At 35.6% G+C, this 17,580-nt stretch overlaps 1 protein-coding gene across 2 annotated transcripts in view; it reads left to right on the top strand.

Annotated features, from left to right (window-relative positions):
• Mt2 (tRNA (cytosine(38)-C(5))-methyltransferase) overlaps nucleotides 1-17,580 on the top strand; it is a 37,740-nt gene that overhangs the window by 6,869 nt on the left and 13,291 nt on the right. For both annotated transcript variants that reach the window (XM_076514950.1, XM_076514949.1), the window contains one exon: nucleotides 16,471-16,547. In XM_076514950.1, the coding sequence (XP_076371065.1) occupies nucleotides 16,471-16,547 (77 nt within the window). The remainder of the gene's footprint in view (nucleotides 1-16,470; nucleotides 16,548-17,580) is intronic.

The raw sequence follows: 17,580 nt of genomic DNA, 5'->3' as shown, positions 1-17,580 counted from the left end.
TCATTCACTTCTTCATAATGCAATTGAAGAGCATTGAATAACTGAAGTCAGTTCAAACACAAAATTTAGCCAAATAATCATTCTTCTGGATGCAAGTTGCTCATTAAATTTTCTGGCTTTAGATTTAACAGTGGTTGAACATTTATTGTCTGCTTTTACAGCAACAAAATGAGCATAAAGTGCTAGATATATTGACAAATTATTTTAACTGCCCAGTGAGTGTTATGTACCCACCTAGTATCTCTGTTTCTTGTTGGAACATAATGTATTGAAAGATTTTGTCTGTCTTTAACAATCCAAACATGTTAACAGTGACTGGTGATAAAATAGTTACAGCCCTAAGAAAAATTATTCACATTTTTCTGGTGGGAGAGATGATAGATCTTAGATTTGGTTCACTCTTGTGACCAATTCAGTCCTATGGGCAACACAATTGACTTCAACAGTCCAGTCAGCCTAGTCAAGAAACTACTTTGCTAATTTATTTTCTATGCCAAAGTTTACAGAGCTATACTATCAACAACAAATCCTATGAGATGCTTTTAAAATTCCTCCTCTGTAAAACCTAACTCATCATGTAATGTTTCTAATATTGCAGCTTTTATTGATTCACTATTAGGTTTGTCAACAACTTTACAACTTACGTGCATTTCATCAAGTTTAGCTATCCTTAAATATAGTAGTTTTACTTTAGGTATAGCAGTATCAGTGGATCCATCTACCATAATGCTGTAAATATGTGCTCCACTCAACCAGGAAACTACTTAATGCTGTGCAGCTTCACTAATATATTTGCAGAGAGTTGCACATTGTATATCACTCTGAGATAGCTAGTACCCATGTCAGCACCATTTTTGGACCAGAGTTCAACAATACATACAAAGTCTTTAAAAGGATGATTATGGAGTGCTAATGCATGTACTGAGCTTATCAGTTTCAATACTCATTCTTTCTGAACTTTGTTAATTGAATCATATGATTTTTTGGCCACACTGGTTCTTGGTTTAGCTGACAATGCTGTCTCATACTTGATGCGTCTTTTACAATGAGCCTGGTCTCTAAATGCTGTTTAAAAACTTTCAACACCCTTTGAAAAATGTAGAACTATGGTTAATATCCCTAGAATTCCTGCACATGCTACAGAAAACATTCCTATTATCATCTGGAGATAGCTATGGAAACTCCTTTTGCCATAACACTTGAAAATAAAGAATGTTATTGATTATGGTTTGAATGCAGTTTAATTTCAACCATAATGCAAAGAAATTAAAATTATGTAGAAACAGAAGTGATAAGCTCCATTGATACCAAATAAATACTGTTACAAGTTATACTACTTCATTTACTCCTTTTTATTCTTGACTTGTTAAATTTGGCATAAAATACATTGATTTTTTTGATTAATTTAAAATTTTATTCTGTGTAATGTTTTGTTATTTTGGTTAGGCTCGATAGAGAGCTCTCACTAATGCATACAGATAGCTCTAAACTTTGCTTAGTAACATTTATAATACATCTCTCAGTAGGTATAAAAAATATTCAGTTGACTCCAAAAGTGGTAGCGCATTAAGATGTAGACAAACATTTGAGTGTTTATTCTAATAAAAATCATTGCATGTTGTTTAAAATTATTAACAGATCAATTTAATATATCTATTTTATTAATATTAGGCCTACCTGAAATGATCTATTTTGCTGTTTGTTACATTCATAATTCTTAGTCTCTCTTTATCTCAACTTGTGTAACATTTGATTGTTGAGATACCTTCTCGTTAGAGCTCATAATTAAGTAGTTTGATAAATGGGTTTGGTTTACTGGTTACACTATTATTATAACTTATTCATTAACTCTTTACTGCTCTAATTTATCCCAGTGTCAAAGCTATCAAACGTGAAAAACGGCAATATGTTGTAGTGACATCTATTAACAGTGTCTACAACTCCCCATAAATATGCAATTCCCTGAAACCTAGTTACTCTTTGTATGAACATAATAATCCAAAAAGTGGTATTCTATCAAAAAACAGAAGTTAAAATAATTATAACAATGAGCCTGGTCCCTAAATGCTGTTTAAAAATTTTCAACACCTTTCACAAATGTAGAACTATGGTTAGTATCCCTAGAATTCCTGCACATGCTACAGAAAACATTCCTATTATCATCTGGAGATAGCTATGGAAACTCCTTTTGCCATAACACTTGAAAATAAAGAATGTTATTAATTATGGTTTGAATGCAGTTTAATTTCAACCATTACTGGACTATCATATTTCTTCATGTATGAATGATGCCTGCACTGTGGAAGTACATAACACTGCGAGACTACATGGAACTTTTCTATATGCTAACAAGACACAGCCATGCTTGAGCACTGATCAGTGTGCTGTTATGTTTTTTTGTTAGTTGTTTTTTTCATTTTATTAATTAGTGTTTTTCACCATGATAGTGATAATTTACTATAACTGTTTTCCAGTTACTTTTTATTACTGGAGATGAGGTCTGAAGCTCATATTCTATTTACCAGACTCAAGCAAATTCACAAGATATTTCTAGAGATCTGGCATTAATTTTGTATCTTGCTTACTGTGTTATGTTTAAGAAAAAAATAACTAAAAATTAAGCATTTATGAGTAAACTGTAATGATATACATAAACAATTCCTAAGCACCTACATGCTTTGTACACACATACCACTAAATTTTCATCACCCCAGAAGGAAAACTAACATCTAAAAATACCTACCATATTTATTGGATTGTACTTTTATTACTTTAGACAATTCTCCTTGTAACCATTGCACTGTAAAAGAGCCAATAAATTTTCTCCCATTGTGTTATTTGAACCAGGACTATGATAAATTCTGTAAGAATTATTGACTTATTTATTGTGCCACAAATTCTTGTTTGCCACCAGCAGTGTCATATTGTCATATAAACAGTCTAATGGCAGTCTAATTGATTTATATTCAGTAGATTTCTACTATAGCTGCTAACAGTAAAATAATATAGAAAACAGCAGTGTTACTCATTTCATTTCATATTTTATGATGGTTACAAGTTTTGTCAAATCAGTTGAATACATATAGATTTAGGGTAGAGAAAATAACAGATAAAATTTTAAAGTGATGAGTCAAAATATTCTTATCTTGAATTGAAAAGCACTTTCCACTGATAGTAATTACTCTCATTCCAGGTATTTGTGGAAAAAGTTTTAGTAAAAATATTCTGAATTAATGTTTTGTTTTGTTTTGTTTTGTTGTTTTTTTTCTACAAAAGACAATGTGTACTAACAGCTTGAGAAATTTAATGAAGATACACAAAACATTGTTAAATGTTATAGTGTGGAAACTGATGATCACTATGGTGTCACATGGTTGATGTAATCCACCAAGTCAGTAGGGAAGTGGCTAACAAAGTTGATATAAAAAATATAAAAATTAAAAATACTTTTTGTAATTAATTACGTACTGTTGAAAATTAAGTAAAATTTGTGTTATGTGAGATTAATAGTATAAACATGTTTTTTTAAAGTATTACGCAATTTGATTTTTTCAATAAGTAAATCTGAAATATTTATTATTTGTAATTTGGATCCCCTTATTAAAGAAAATATTGAATAATGGGAAACAAATTACTATTTGTTCTTTCAAGGCTGTCCCTGGACATCCACCCATGAGAAGATGTAAAAATTAAAATACACCTTTCATTTTAGAGGATATCATCTATTCACCTTAAATCTTAAACTCCTTTAAGTGACTGTAACTGCAACTTTTGAAGCAAATTGTTCTCTAAGCTAATAACCTGTTAAAAAATAAAACTTTTTTTAAACTGGAGTCTAGCTTGTTTTTTCTAAAAGTTAAGCTGAATCCTTTCATCTTGCTTTCCATAGAATGTAGCATAAAGAAATCATAGGACTAAATCATATCAGTCAATATACAAAATTAACAACTTTGATATGGTTACTTATTAGCCTTCTTTTCTCAAGAGAAGATAAGTTGAGAGGTGTTAACCTATACCCATAAGATAACTTTTACATCCCTGGAGCTGTCTTGGTAGCTCTGCCCTGAATCATTTCTTGTAAGTATCCCATATTTAAAAAAACAACAACATTATTCTACATGAGACCGAACTAGTAATTTGTATAAAAGGATATTCAGAAATGCTGCTTACCTGTCTATACCACAAAGAAGTGTGTCTGAGTTGTTTGCTGGATAGTCTCTTTATATGATAATTACAGAGAGTATATGTCTCTGCTGAGTATACTAGGGAGCTCAGTACCTCAGCTTGATGTAATTTGCACTTGATTTTTGGTCTTATGCCATGATGTTTCCAGACCCTCTCATATAACTGCCTAAAAGAGACAAATGCCACTTGGATCTTATAGTCAAGCTCTGCATTGAGGCTGCTGTTGTCACCAGAGAGATGAACAATTGGCTGTACATAATGAGACTTAGTCTTTTTTATGTTAATTTTTAGCTTGAAAGCAGCAGACTATCTATTAAATTGAATACAAATGTGGCATCATCAGCAAATGGCAATGCTCTAACACAGATTTCCATAGGCTTTGAGCAAGCCTGCAGTATTGTGAGATTCAAAAGACCACTTTCAATTCTTGTGTGTACGTAAATGCCCTTAGCAAGATAGGAAGCTGTATGATCCAGAATAGTAGCTAGAAGCAGAGTGAATAACACAGAAGCCAGTACACAACCTTGTTTGACACCAGGACCTTTTGGGAAGACTTCCAGCATGGCACCTCCATGTGACACCTGGCTGTACATGCCATCAGGAAGTTGACAAACAATTGCAACAAATTTCTGCAGACAGCCAACTTTAAGAAGCAGTTCTCACAGAGCTTCTTTCCCTACACTGTCAAAATATTTGGTGAAATTGACAAACACAACATATAAGACTGTGGACTCCTTATATGCAGTCATGTGGAAGTAAAGTACATGATATGATGGAATAGTTTCTATGGTTCATTTGAACCACCAGTAATTGTGACAAAGACCACACATGAAAAGCTATCAATAATCCATCTCCAAGAACTTTGACACTCAACTTCCCTTCTAGTATGTCTTCAACCACCATTTCTATGATTGTTTGGAAAAAGACTTGAAAGGTTAATGGGAAATTTATTTTCTATCCTCTTTTGACCTTACATTCCAATTACCAAGAAGTTGCTGATTTACAGAATATTCCCAACATCTTTGGGGAGTGATTATTCTCACAATCCCAGCATTTGCATCTGTTCCTTGTCTACTTGGTCATTGAATTATGAACAAAAGATCACCATTTTTTCAAACTGGTAGTCTCTATGACTATATTCAACTATTTATGCAGGGGGAATTGAAGACTATTCTACATGAGTCTGGCAGTATATTACTTTGACAAATCCTGTATGTGGTGAGGGGACCTCCCAGGGAAGGTTCTGTTTTATCTGGTTACCTTCTCTGGGATCTAAACATCCACCCACGTGTTTGCCGTGCGTGGCAACCCGTGAAGGGGAGGAGAGGATCCTGGTGGTTGAGGGGTCCAACCCTAACACACCACTTTGGCCTCGAATTCCTGTAGACGGGCAGCCTTTGGGTGGCCCCCCTTGGGTCAATCGGCTGGTCCACTTGGGCTAGAGTCAACCAAGTACCAGTGTTGGAAGTTCTCAACGGGTGTTGTGGACATTGTGCCTGATGCTGGTGTTTGGGTATAGTGCTCACGAAACACTGGCGTTGCTGCATTGTCCTTGTGTGACTTTGTAGTGCATCCCCTTGTAGGGCTCCATGGTGGGTGGGGTCAGTGGGTACTGAAATTTTTTCTTTTTCCTATGGATCCTCTAAAAAATGTAAATAAAATTATAAAAGAACAGTCAATGGGTAAGCGACCACGTCTTGAATACTCAGAACAGCAATCTTCAACATCAGTAACACACGTACCTCATTTTCTTATATTACATTCTCTTTCAGAAAAACCTTTAGGGCAAATGTCCCCTTTTTTTATTCAAAAGGGACTAGAGGGACTTGCTGGCTCTCCAAAATCAGTAAAAAAACTTCGATCTGGTGACATATTGGTTGAAACATCCACATCCCAACACAGTGAACTCCTCGTGAAATCAAAGGCAATTGGGGATATACCTATTGAGGTTACACCCCATGCTACCTTGAATTCTTCACGAGGAGTTATTGTTGAAAGGGATTTGAAAAACGTTCCAGAGTTAGAGATTCTCGCTGGTCTCTCCACTCAAGGAGTTTCTGCAGTGAGGCACATCTCCACTCGCAAAGATGGAGTTACACTGCCAACAAATACCCTCGTTTTAACATTTACTTCACCACGTCCACCTGCCACCATCAAGGCAGGTTATCTCATTTGCAGGGTTCGCCATACATACAAAACCCTCTTCGATGTTTCCAATGTCAGAGATTCGGCCACTCAAAGACATCTTGTCGTGGTTCCCTGACATGTGCTCGTTGTGGAGGCAAGGACCATGATGCCTATGACTGTGACATGAACCCACATTGCATAAACTGCAATTGTTCTCACCCCTCTTACTTTCATTCTTGCCCAAAATGGTTGGAGGAAAAAGAGGTGCAGCATTTGAAAATCACACACAACATTAGTTATCCTGAGGCTCGGAAATTGCTGTCCACAACTCCATCTCGGACATATGCTGTTCACTTCATTCCACAACTACAGTGGGAGTGCAGACAGATCTCTCTGTGCCTCCAAGAGAGTCGTTTTCAAAACAAATGAAAAGCCTTTTGACCTCCGTGGTTAAAAAGGTTGATGAATCGACTTCCACACCCATCTCTGTTCCTCCCATACCTTCCAACAAACCTCAAGATCCACGTCCTTCAGTTTCAAATACAGGCATTTCTTCTGATACATCTTTTTCTCCCACCACAAGAGACAAAACAATTATTCGTTTCGCATCCTCAGTCACTGGATTCCCCTTCCAATAACAAAAACCTGCCCACCCGACCCAGAGCAGGATCCATGGAGGTTGATAGACCTCCTCCAACTAAAGACAGTAAAGAAAAAAGACGTGGTCATAAACCAAAGAGTTCTCCAGCCACTTCACCTACCCGTTCTTAAAAATGGCCACCTTGATACAATGGAACTGTCGAGGTTTATGTTCTAATCTGGATGATATCAAAACGCTGATTGCTTCCTACCATCCTGTTTGTCTTTCTTCACAAGAAACATTTCTCAAAACTTCTGATACTGTCTCTAATTCGGCAGTTTTCTCTGTACAGAAATGACAGGTTGTGTGATGGTCGAGTACATGGAGGGGTGGCACTGTTGGTTGATCAACACGTGCCCACCCTGTCTTTGTCACTCAACACACCCTTGGAGGCTGTAGCCATCTGTGTTTCTTTGGGTCATACCATCACTGTTTTTTCTCTGTACCTGTCCCCTGGAGAGACATATGATCAATCAGATCTTGATGCTCTCATTGAACAATTGTCATCTCCATTTCTAATCCTAGGGTATTTTAATGGAGATCATCCCCTCTGGGGAAGTGCTATTATTGATGGGAGGGAGCCGATCTGTAAAGCGGATGCTCTCTGATCACAATCTTTTTCTTTTCAATACTGGTTCCTCCACTTACTTTCATGCACCTAGTCAGTCCTTTACAGCTATTGATCTCTCAGTTTGCTCCCCTTCATTATTCTCCCATTTTTCATGGAGGGTTGACAGTAATCCACTAGGCAGTGATCATTTTCTGATCCTTTTGAGAGAGACTGGCCGTGGTCGATGCCACCCTACCCGCGTGCCCCGGTGGAAGCTGGATCAGGCAGACTGGTTCACTTTCACTGCTCTCTCAGAACTTGATCTTGCCATCGTAAATCAGCCATCAATAGACGACTGTGTAGCAGCGGTAACTGACTGTATTACACATGCAGCTGCTCAGAGTATTCCTAAAACCTCAACACGTTTTCCACGATATCCTCGTCCGTGGTGGAATCCTGCTTGCCACTTAGCACGGAAGGCTCAAAAGCGGGCCTGGGATACTTTTCGTAGATATCCCACACTTTCAAACCGGGTTGCTTTCCAACGGGCCCATGCACATGCTAGGTGGTTGAGACGTCAAAGCCAGAAGGAATCTTGGATTAAGTTCACAACCAGCATATCTTCTACCACCAGTTCCAAGATCATATGGGACAGGATTCGAAAGGTTAATGGGCACTACAATTCTGTCCCCTCTCGATCTTACTCTCTGATGGTCAGGAGGTGACTGATGTTCGGAACATCGCTAACACTCTAGGTGAGAGCTTTTGCTGGGTATCTAGCACTTCTGCTTGTTCCTCCACCTTCCTGGCCATCAAGACTTGGGCAGAGCGATCACCTCTTTCCTTTCGAACTGACTGTTTCTTTGACTATGATTGTCCCTTTACCCTGGTGGAACTAAAAATGGACCTTCATCGGTCTGCCAGTACATCTGTTGGACCTGATGATATTCATTATGACATGCTGCACCATCTATCTCCTGCTTCTCTTGATGTCCTTCTGATTGTTTTCAACTGGATCTGGCAGGAGAATGTTTTTCCTGATGCCTGGCACCAGGCTATTATTTTACCTTTCTCTAAGCCAGGGAAAGATCCCAAGATTCCTTCAAACTACCATCCAATTGCTTTGACGAGCTGTCTCTGTAAGACATTAGAAAGGATGGTTAATGCTCGTCTTGTTTGGTTCCTTGAATCAAACAACCTCCTCTTGCCCACCCAGTGTGGGTTCTGACGACAGCACTCCACCACAGACCACCTAATTCATCTTAAAACATCTATCAGAGAAGTCTTTCTCAACTGCCAACATCTTGTATCAATATTCTTTGACATAGAGAAGGCTTACGACACAAAATGGAGGTATGGCGTTTTGCGAGACCTCCATACATATGGGTTATGTGGCCATCTACCCATGTTTATTAAAAAAATTTTTAATGGACAGGAGATTTCAAGTTCATGTGGGTTCGACACTTTCCCGTTCTTTTGTACAGGAACTTGGAGTCCCTTAAGGCTGTGTATTGAGTGTTACACTCTTCAGTATAAAGATAAATGCCATCACTGAACAACTCCCTCTCACTGTTGCGAATGGGCTCTATGTCAACAACTTTCACATCTCATGTCAGTCGTGAAACATGAGATATATTGAGCGGCAACTATAAACCGCTCTCAATTGTGTACGTTAGTGGAATCTGGCGAACGGCTTTAATTTCTCTGTCTCCAAAACTGTATGCATGCACTTTTGCCATCGACGGGGTATTTATCCTGATCCTGAACTTCATATCGGTGAAGTTTTGCTGCCAGTGGTCCTGGAGACCAAGTTCTTGGGGCTTATCTTTGATCGTAAACTAACCTTTATACCACATTTAAAGCAGCTTCGGGTCAAATACACAAGAGCACTGAACATCCTCCGTGTTCTCTCTTCTACCAGTTGGGGGGGTAGATCGCTGTTCAATGTTAAAGGTATATCGTGCTCTTATTAGATCGAAACTCGATTATGGATCAATGGTCTATGGCTCTGCCAGACCCTCGGCCTTAAAGATGCTGGATCCCATTCATCACCAAGGACTTCGACTTTGCACTGGGGCTTTCCATACCTCTCCAGTTCAAAGTATATACATTGAATCTCATGAACTTTCTCTACACCTTCACCGTTTGCAACTATCTTTACAATATACTTCGAAACTTCATTCCTTACCAAAGCATCCCACCTGGAAATGTGTTTTCCTTCCTCAGTGGGCAGTACTTTTTCAGAACAGACGATCTGTCATTGCTCCGTTTGGCCTTCGCATCCGGGCGCAATTGGATGAATTGGGTCTGTCCTTGGATAACATTGCAGATTCCACAGGGTAGCCCATCCCACCATGGCTTATTATAGCCTGCAAATGTGACCTTTCTTTCAGTCACCTAAAAAAAGGCAGATACTCCAGATTGGAAGTACCATCTTTTATTCAATGAATATCTTTCAAACAGTCATTCAGTTCCCATTTATACAGATGGTTCCAAATCAGGTAATTCAGTGGGCTCTGTTATGGTTTGCTATGGGTCAGTAGTTGTGCGCAGAATCCCTTTTACAGCTTCTGTGTTCACTGCTGAACTGTATGCCATATCTCTTGCCCTGGATCATATTGCAGCTGAGCAGTACTACAACTGTTCTATTTATACTGATTCGCTTAGTTCTATACTTGCTTTGGAATCGCTACATGTTAGCTCACATCCTATTCTCACTGATATTCGAAACTGACTGGCCCATTTCTCATTAGCAGCTACTTCAATCCAGTTTTTCTGGATACCAGGCCATGTTGGTATTCGCAGGAACGAGCTTGCAGAAATGGCAGCTAAATATGTCTGCTTCAGCACCATCACTCCTATGCCTATTCCGTACATGGACTATGGTGTTGTTTTCAAGGCTCAGCTCCATGCCAGCTGGCAGTCCACTTGGAGTGAGCAACGTGACAACAAACTTTTTCAAATCAAACCCAAAATTGGACTTTGGCCATCTAGCTTCCGTAAAGAGATTAAAGTTTTTAATCTCATTTAAGTGTTGCATATTTATTCATTACACCTTTTTAATTGTGGTTCCTTTTTTACAGTTTTAATCTCTCTCCTTCAATTTGACATCGGACAATGGCCAGAACATTAAATAACTCGACACCAGGACTGGAAAGGCCAACTTCAGGTGACTAATGCTACTGTTTGAACTATCCGTTTGAACTACTCGTTAGTCGTCCTGGCGGTTGTTATTATACTATTGCTGCATATCATTTCGCACTTTTACTACTTAACTTTTTAGTACTTGCCATATTGACTCATAACCCGGAACCAGGACTGGAAAGACCAACTTCAGGTGACTGACGGTGGTTCTTGAACTTACCTGTTAGTCTTCCTGAAGGGTTATGATCATTACCTTTTTTGCTAGAGTAAATACCTTACAACTTCTTATACTCTGCCTTCTATCTTAACATTGTAGACTAGGTGTCAACATTGGTTTTATACTTTCTTGTTTTACCTTCATTTCCATTTATGTCTATTACTACATTTTTTTATTTTTTTTTACATTTTTACCGAATGTCTGGGGCAGAGAGCCTCGCTGCTTTGTGCCATAAAACACTAAATCAATCAATCAATCAACTTTGACAAAATTAACATTCCTTATGATATACTGTGCCACCTTTCTCTTGCTCTTCTTGTGGTTGTTTTTAACCAGATTTGGCAGGAGGAAGATTTTCCAGATGCGTGGCTTAGGGCTATTGTCTTCCCTTTTTCAAAGCCAAGGAAAGATCTCAAAATTTTTTCTAATTATTATCCTATTACTTTATTAACAGTCTCTATAGGGTCTTGGAAGGTTGGTTTATGTTTATCTTGTTTAGTTATTTAAATCAAACTGCTTCCTTATGCCTCTCCAATATGGCTTTTGTAGACAACTCTTCATTATTGACCACCTTATTTGTCTAAAAACCTCTATCAAAGAACTCTTTCTCAAGAAAAAGTATCTTATGTCTATTTCCTTCAATCTTCAGAAGGCTTATGACATTTGAAGGTTTAGCATTTTATGTGACCTTCATTCCTATTGGATACATGACCATTTATCCATTTTTATTTGCAAGCCCTGTGGATTCAAACTTGTCCCGGCTCTTCACAAAAGTGTGTCTTGAGTGTCACAAACTTCTATATTAAGATCAATGTTATCCCTGAACAACTTTCTCCTACTGTTGCAAGCAACCTCTATGTTGATGACTTCTATGTTTCTCCTCAGTTTTTGAATGTGAGGTTCATAATGCTCTCACTGACTTGTTGTGGAACAGAACAAATAGTTTTACATTCACCTCTTCTAAGACCATTTATGTGCATTTTTGCTGCCACCAGGGTTTGCATACTAATGCAGAGTTCTATTTTTGTGTTGATTTTTGGGACTTATCTTTGAAATAAACTAATGTTTATTCCACACATTCAGCAGCTTCTTGTGTCGTGTTCAAATACAGTTAACATTATATGTGTTTTCTGTTCCACATCTATCTGCTTCCCAAGATGTGGAGATGGGAATAGAAAAGTGTCCATATGTTTCAGTAGGATTTTGTAAAACAAGTTTAAATATTAGTTTTTGTGACAGTTTTATTTTGAATATTAAAATAAAAATTAAAATTTTTAAATTTTATGTTATTAATACTTCTGTTTTAATTTATCAAAAAATGTAACTAATTGATGGTATTCTGTTTATATTAATCAAAAACATACATGCTAAAAATTTTGTGATTTGTTCTTTCTATTTTTAATTTTATTCTTCATATACAGTTAAAAAAAAACAGTAATGAAATTATTGTTAAAGATTTAACATTTAAATCACCACTGATATTTTAGTTTTGTTTTGCTGATCAGTTTTTTCCAATTATATTCAACTAAAACATTTTTTTTCTAAGTACAGTAGAACAGCAGATAATAAAAACTTCTGATAGTATATATTTTGTGTTTATAAACAACTATGGTAAATGCATTGTTGTTGGTGTTAGCAAATTTTTACAAAATGTTTCAAACATAAATATTTTATAAAAAAAATATATATATAAATATTTAAACAGCCTAATTCAAATATTGAATGAATTAATTTCATTTTACAAATAGAGATATGTAAATATATCAGCCTAACATTTTAGTAGTAATATTAGCAGATTACTTTTCCAATGCATCAAGGAAAAGGATGTTTAAAATTTTCACTCTAAATAATTTGCAGAAGCCCATGTTTTTTAATACTATTTAGAAGAGTTATGAAGTCTTTTATTTATATAAAATGTTCTAATGTGTTTGTTTACTCTCTATTCTCATTTTGGTCATAAACTACTCTTAGTTTCTTTGTTTGTTTTTCAGTACTTTTACTCAACATGTACAAGAAGTGTAAAAAAGCTCAGTAGACATACTTATTGTTTGGTTACAAAGCAAAAATCTATATGATATAATGAAGAGCTTAAATAATATCAAAGCTATAAGGTTTTTCTTCTTGATCTGAAAGAGACAAAGGAGAAGAATCTGAAGTTCTTGGGTAATTCTTGAGTTAAGAAGCAAAGGATTCTAGTGAGCCACCTATTCTTAACTATTTTCAAAAAGAAAACTAGAGAGTGCTGTTAGTAATGAGAGCCTGATTTTTAATACTGTAAAGATGTTATGGATTGGTAGGGGAACAACAAAAAGTATTAAAAAACTACACAGTTAGATATTGTATCAACCAAAATATGGATATGTACTTTTTGTTATTGGTTCACTATTATCCTTACAGAAGCAGGGCCTTATTTAAATCTTTGCTCAAGTGCAAACTACTTAAGAAACTTGGCTTATATATATATTCTGAAAAGTTGTGAGCATTCTTTTTCACACCTTGCCATTTTCTTAGTGGGACAACTCAGATGGTTCAAGAAGGACTCAAAGACTTGAAGAATACTTGTAATTGACTGAGAGAACTCAAACTAGAATCTCATAAAACCTGTGTTTTGAACTTGAGAAATTGGTTGAATGTGTATTGTAGAAATAATCACAAGCTAATCAAGCAGCAACACAAAAAAAAAAGATTACTGGAGAAATGTCCAAAAGCATAAAATATAGTTGTCTAAACTTTTTGACTTGCCTTCAAGTGAGAATTACCTACTTGAAGTCATCACGAAATTTGATCCTTTCTTGGGAGAATATATTAAATGCTATTTAATGCCAGTTCTTGTAGAACTGTATACCTATTTAAAACTGTGGGTTACAAATTCATTGAAGTCATGGCAGTCAAGTTGTTGGAAATGGTAATAACTGAAATGAAGATTGCTAAATATTATTATAAAAGCTTTGACTCAATACCCAGACACATTGCATGTGGATTAACTATAATTTATCTTTCAATATGTCAATAAAGATGATGTCCCTGTGGAATGATTTCTAACGTTTATTCCAAACCATGGACATAAATTTGAGAGTTTATTCAAACAGTCACTAATAAATGTCTGATCCTTATTTTGGTCTTCAGGTTCAGATTAAAGGACATTTGTTAAATCTTGTAGGAACATATGCTGCTTGGGACCATTTTACAGTTATAAAGTTTTTTTATCCAAGTTTCCAAGTAAGTGGGAAATGTTAATCTCTCACAATATAAAGGTAATGTACTCAGAAATTTGTTCATTACAAGATGATCAGTGCATAACAATACATTCTACTGTCTGAGAAAATCAAGAAAGGAAATAATTCAAACTCTGGATACATTTGAGGAGGCCATTTCACAAAAGCCAAAGACTTGAAGCAAGGTTGCTGCACCAGGGAGAATCTGAGTAACTGGAGACTGCCATTATGATAATGTTTTAGAGTACATTTTAGACAAATTTAATGCTACTAGCAAATGTCTATTGAGTATCAATACAGCAATAGGGACTGTTGTTAGATGCTGTGGTGCTCTTTTCAATCTTATACAAGAATCTAAATATGATTTATGATGTGGCTACCAGCTAGATGTTTGGAAGGGGAGACTGCCAGCAAAGATGAACAGAGCTGAATGCCAGAGACCAGCTCAGAGTTAACAAATTCTTCTCATCCTGGATAAGATATCCTGTTAACTCCAATATAAAAGCTCCCCAGTGGCACAGCAGTATGTCTGCAGACTCACACAGCTAGAAATCAGGTTTCGATACCTGTGGTGGGCAGAGCACAAATAGCTCAGATCTAGCTTTGTGCTTAATTCCAAACAATAACAACAACAACAAACAATTCAATGGAGAGCAAAAGCTTACCATTAAGCCCATAAGAAGTTCAGTTTCTTTGAAAAAATTACTAATCTAACTGCTAATGATTTGAAGCTCAACTATAAATGTCCGTAACCATTACCCTGTATCTTAGAACAACTGGTATGGGTATTAACACTTTTACTAATAAAGCAGTGAACAACATTTTGACCTTCCTAGATTATTTTCAGGTTAACCAGATCATTCCAGAATTTCACAAATTAATCAGAGTTGATAAACTACAAGTGATTTATCTGATTGTGGACATAGCCTGGACATTTTTCGTTTCACTCAAGTTACTAATTGTAGTTATGAGAGATCTTTTCTTTTCTAAAGTGTATATAGAATTATTTGAGATAATCATTAAGTCAAAAGAGATTGAATAGCTTAAATTTGCTTGCCATCTAGTCAGAACTTTGGACATATTTTCATATAATGATGCTATTTGTGATTTCACCAATAGAAAAGTTCATTCTGAAATGAGCAAAATGACTTCATTGATGACCCTGATTTGAATTGAGATGTTGAGTCTGTCACCCTTGAAACTGTGACTAAAATAGTTTTGTATTGACAACATGTATATATATTTTAATAAATCTTTTAACTTTGTTTTCGTCAATCATATTCATGCATTAAATTATCAATTCAGTAAAGTTGATAAAATGCACAACATCAACACTCAAGGTTTGATGTGAATCAATTTTACTGTCAATCACTAGTATTACATACACAGGAATGTTTTACAAATTTTGAGAATAGATGGGACTTGTGCAATACAGTTAAAAATATATGTCACATGCAAAAAGGAAAACTGTACAGAAATAAGCATAGGGATTAAAATAAACATAGAACAGTAAATCTGTTACACTTCAATATGTTACACAGTCATGTTTGGCTGTCCACCTTTGAGATAGTGTACTGTTGAGCAGTCTGCCATTCTCATTACTTCAGCAATACTGTCTTTTCCTTTACCACTTCTGCTTAATGAAAAGTATACCCTACTTGGTATGAATGCAATTTCCACAGAGATCTGTTGCACTAGGATACCCTTACCCTCTACAGGCTTTCCCCTTGTAATGCTGTTCTCATGTAGGAGCTCATCTTCTTAATATCTCTACATTGATCTCCACTTCATTGTAGGATTTTGGCTCTTTGTGATGCAGAGAGGTGACTAGCATTTCTGAAGTTAGGATTTTCATTTACTGAAAATGTATGTCAGATAAATAGATGCCTTTTGATACCACTTCTCAGCACTTCCCATTTTCTAAGCTTGTGTTCTCATCTGTATTAAATGTGTCATTTAAACTATGATAATTCAAATATATTATTGTGCACTTTCTTTGATTAAAGGTCATTTATTTGCTGCTTATCCATCTTATCAACTCATCAAATTCATTCCATAGTAACTCAACATCGTTGGTATGATTAGGTCCCCCATTCACTCAGCAGAAAGTCTAAAAACTACAGTATCAAGAACCAGTCTTTAATACTCGTGGCAGACACAGCATAAAAGCCCATTTTGTAGCTTTGTCCTTAATTACAAACAAACAAGAAAATTATAAATAACCAAGAGTTTAAAGACAATGTCTTCAACAATTTAGTATAATGTTAAGCATGATAGTTTTCTTCATGTTCTATAAGAGAATGTCTATCATGTCAAATGACCTTATATTAAATTTGGTTCATATAGTTTAAAACTACAGATTGAAATTATGATTTTCTTTTTCTATTTTTAGTCTCTATCGAGCAAAGAGATAGATCATTTGAAGCCTGACCTTATAACAATGAGTCCCCCATGTCAGCCATTCACAAGGTAAGAAAAAGTAATCAAGGCACCCTTATCTAATTTTAAAGCTTGAAATTTATAAGCTTGTAGACACTTGCATTAAATGTTAAAATTATTATACAAATAACTTATAAAGGTACTTCTAGAGAGCACATACTTGATTTTGGTTTCTATGAATATAAAATGGAAAAGATTTGTAAATTGGTGCAATTTAAGTAATTTACCTTAATATTATTTTTATAGATTTTTTTTGATTTTTGTGAATCTCTCAATTTGTCCATTATTCAATTAATATACACATTTCTGTACTTGAATGCATTTATGAAACATTTAAAAATATTTTTGAAAAAAGTCTCTTTCTTATGGATTATATGTCTTTGTGTTTTTGTTGTTTGTAAAATCCTTATATATTTTTTATTTCACAATATTACTTTTAATACATATGATGGTAAAGCAGTGGATTTGGTTTGCTTTAGTTTTCCTGTTGCTTTATAAAACATGTCAAAACATTTGTAAAAGAATTATTTCAATTAGGGCAAGAGATAAGATACCTATATGGTAAGTTGGCTCTGTGGAAAAACACTAAAGGCTATTAACAAAGTTCAGTCTAATTGGCTAATGTTGTAAGTGCTGTGTCCCAAGGATATTGTCTTGGACTGTTATTTAACTTTACAATAAGTTGCTTGAGACATGATTTTTAAACTTTTGGTTATTTCTAATTGTATTGAGAATGTTGAATTACTGTAGAGTGAGTTGGATGAATTGGTAAATGGCCTTAATTCAGAGAAAGTGCAAAATGTTATTGGAGTATACTCAAGAAATTGGTTAAGCTTGCTGATGAAGTAAAAATCTTACCATAAGTCTGTCTGGAAGTAACAAAATGCTATGATTTTGTATAATAAAAAAAAAAAAGGTAAATCAGTTGGTTAGCTAGACAAAGATAGAAAATGAAATTACCCATTTAAATTAGTTTGGAATCTTGGTTATGTAGACAAAGAAATGTTGTTGTTTTTTGGTATTGGTTGATGCAAGTCTTAAGCTTTCAAGAATATTGGGTTTT

The sequence above is a fragment of the Tachypleus tridentatus genome, chromosome 7 (assembly GCF_004210375.1).
Source record: "Tachypleus tridentatus isolate NWPU-2018 chromosome 7, ASM421037v1, whole genome shotgun sequence".
Lineage (NCBI taxonomy): Eukaryota > Metazoa > Arthropoda > Merostomata > Xiphosura > Limulidae > Tachypleus > Tachypleus tridentatus.
This window is presented reverse-complemented; position numbering and strand designations above follow the sequence as displayed.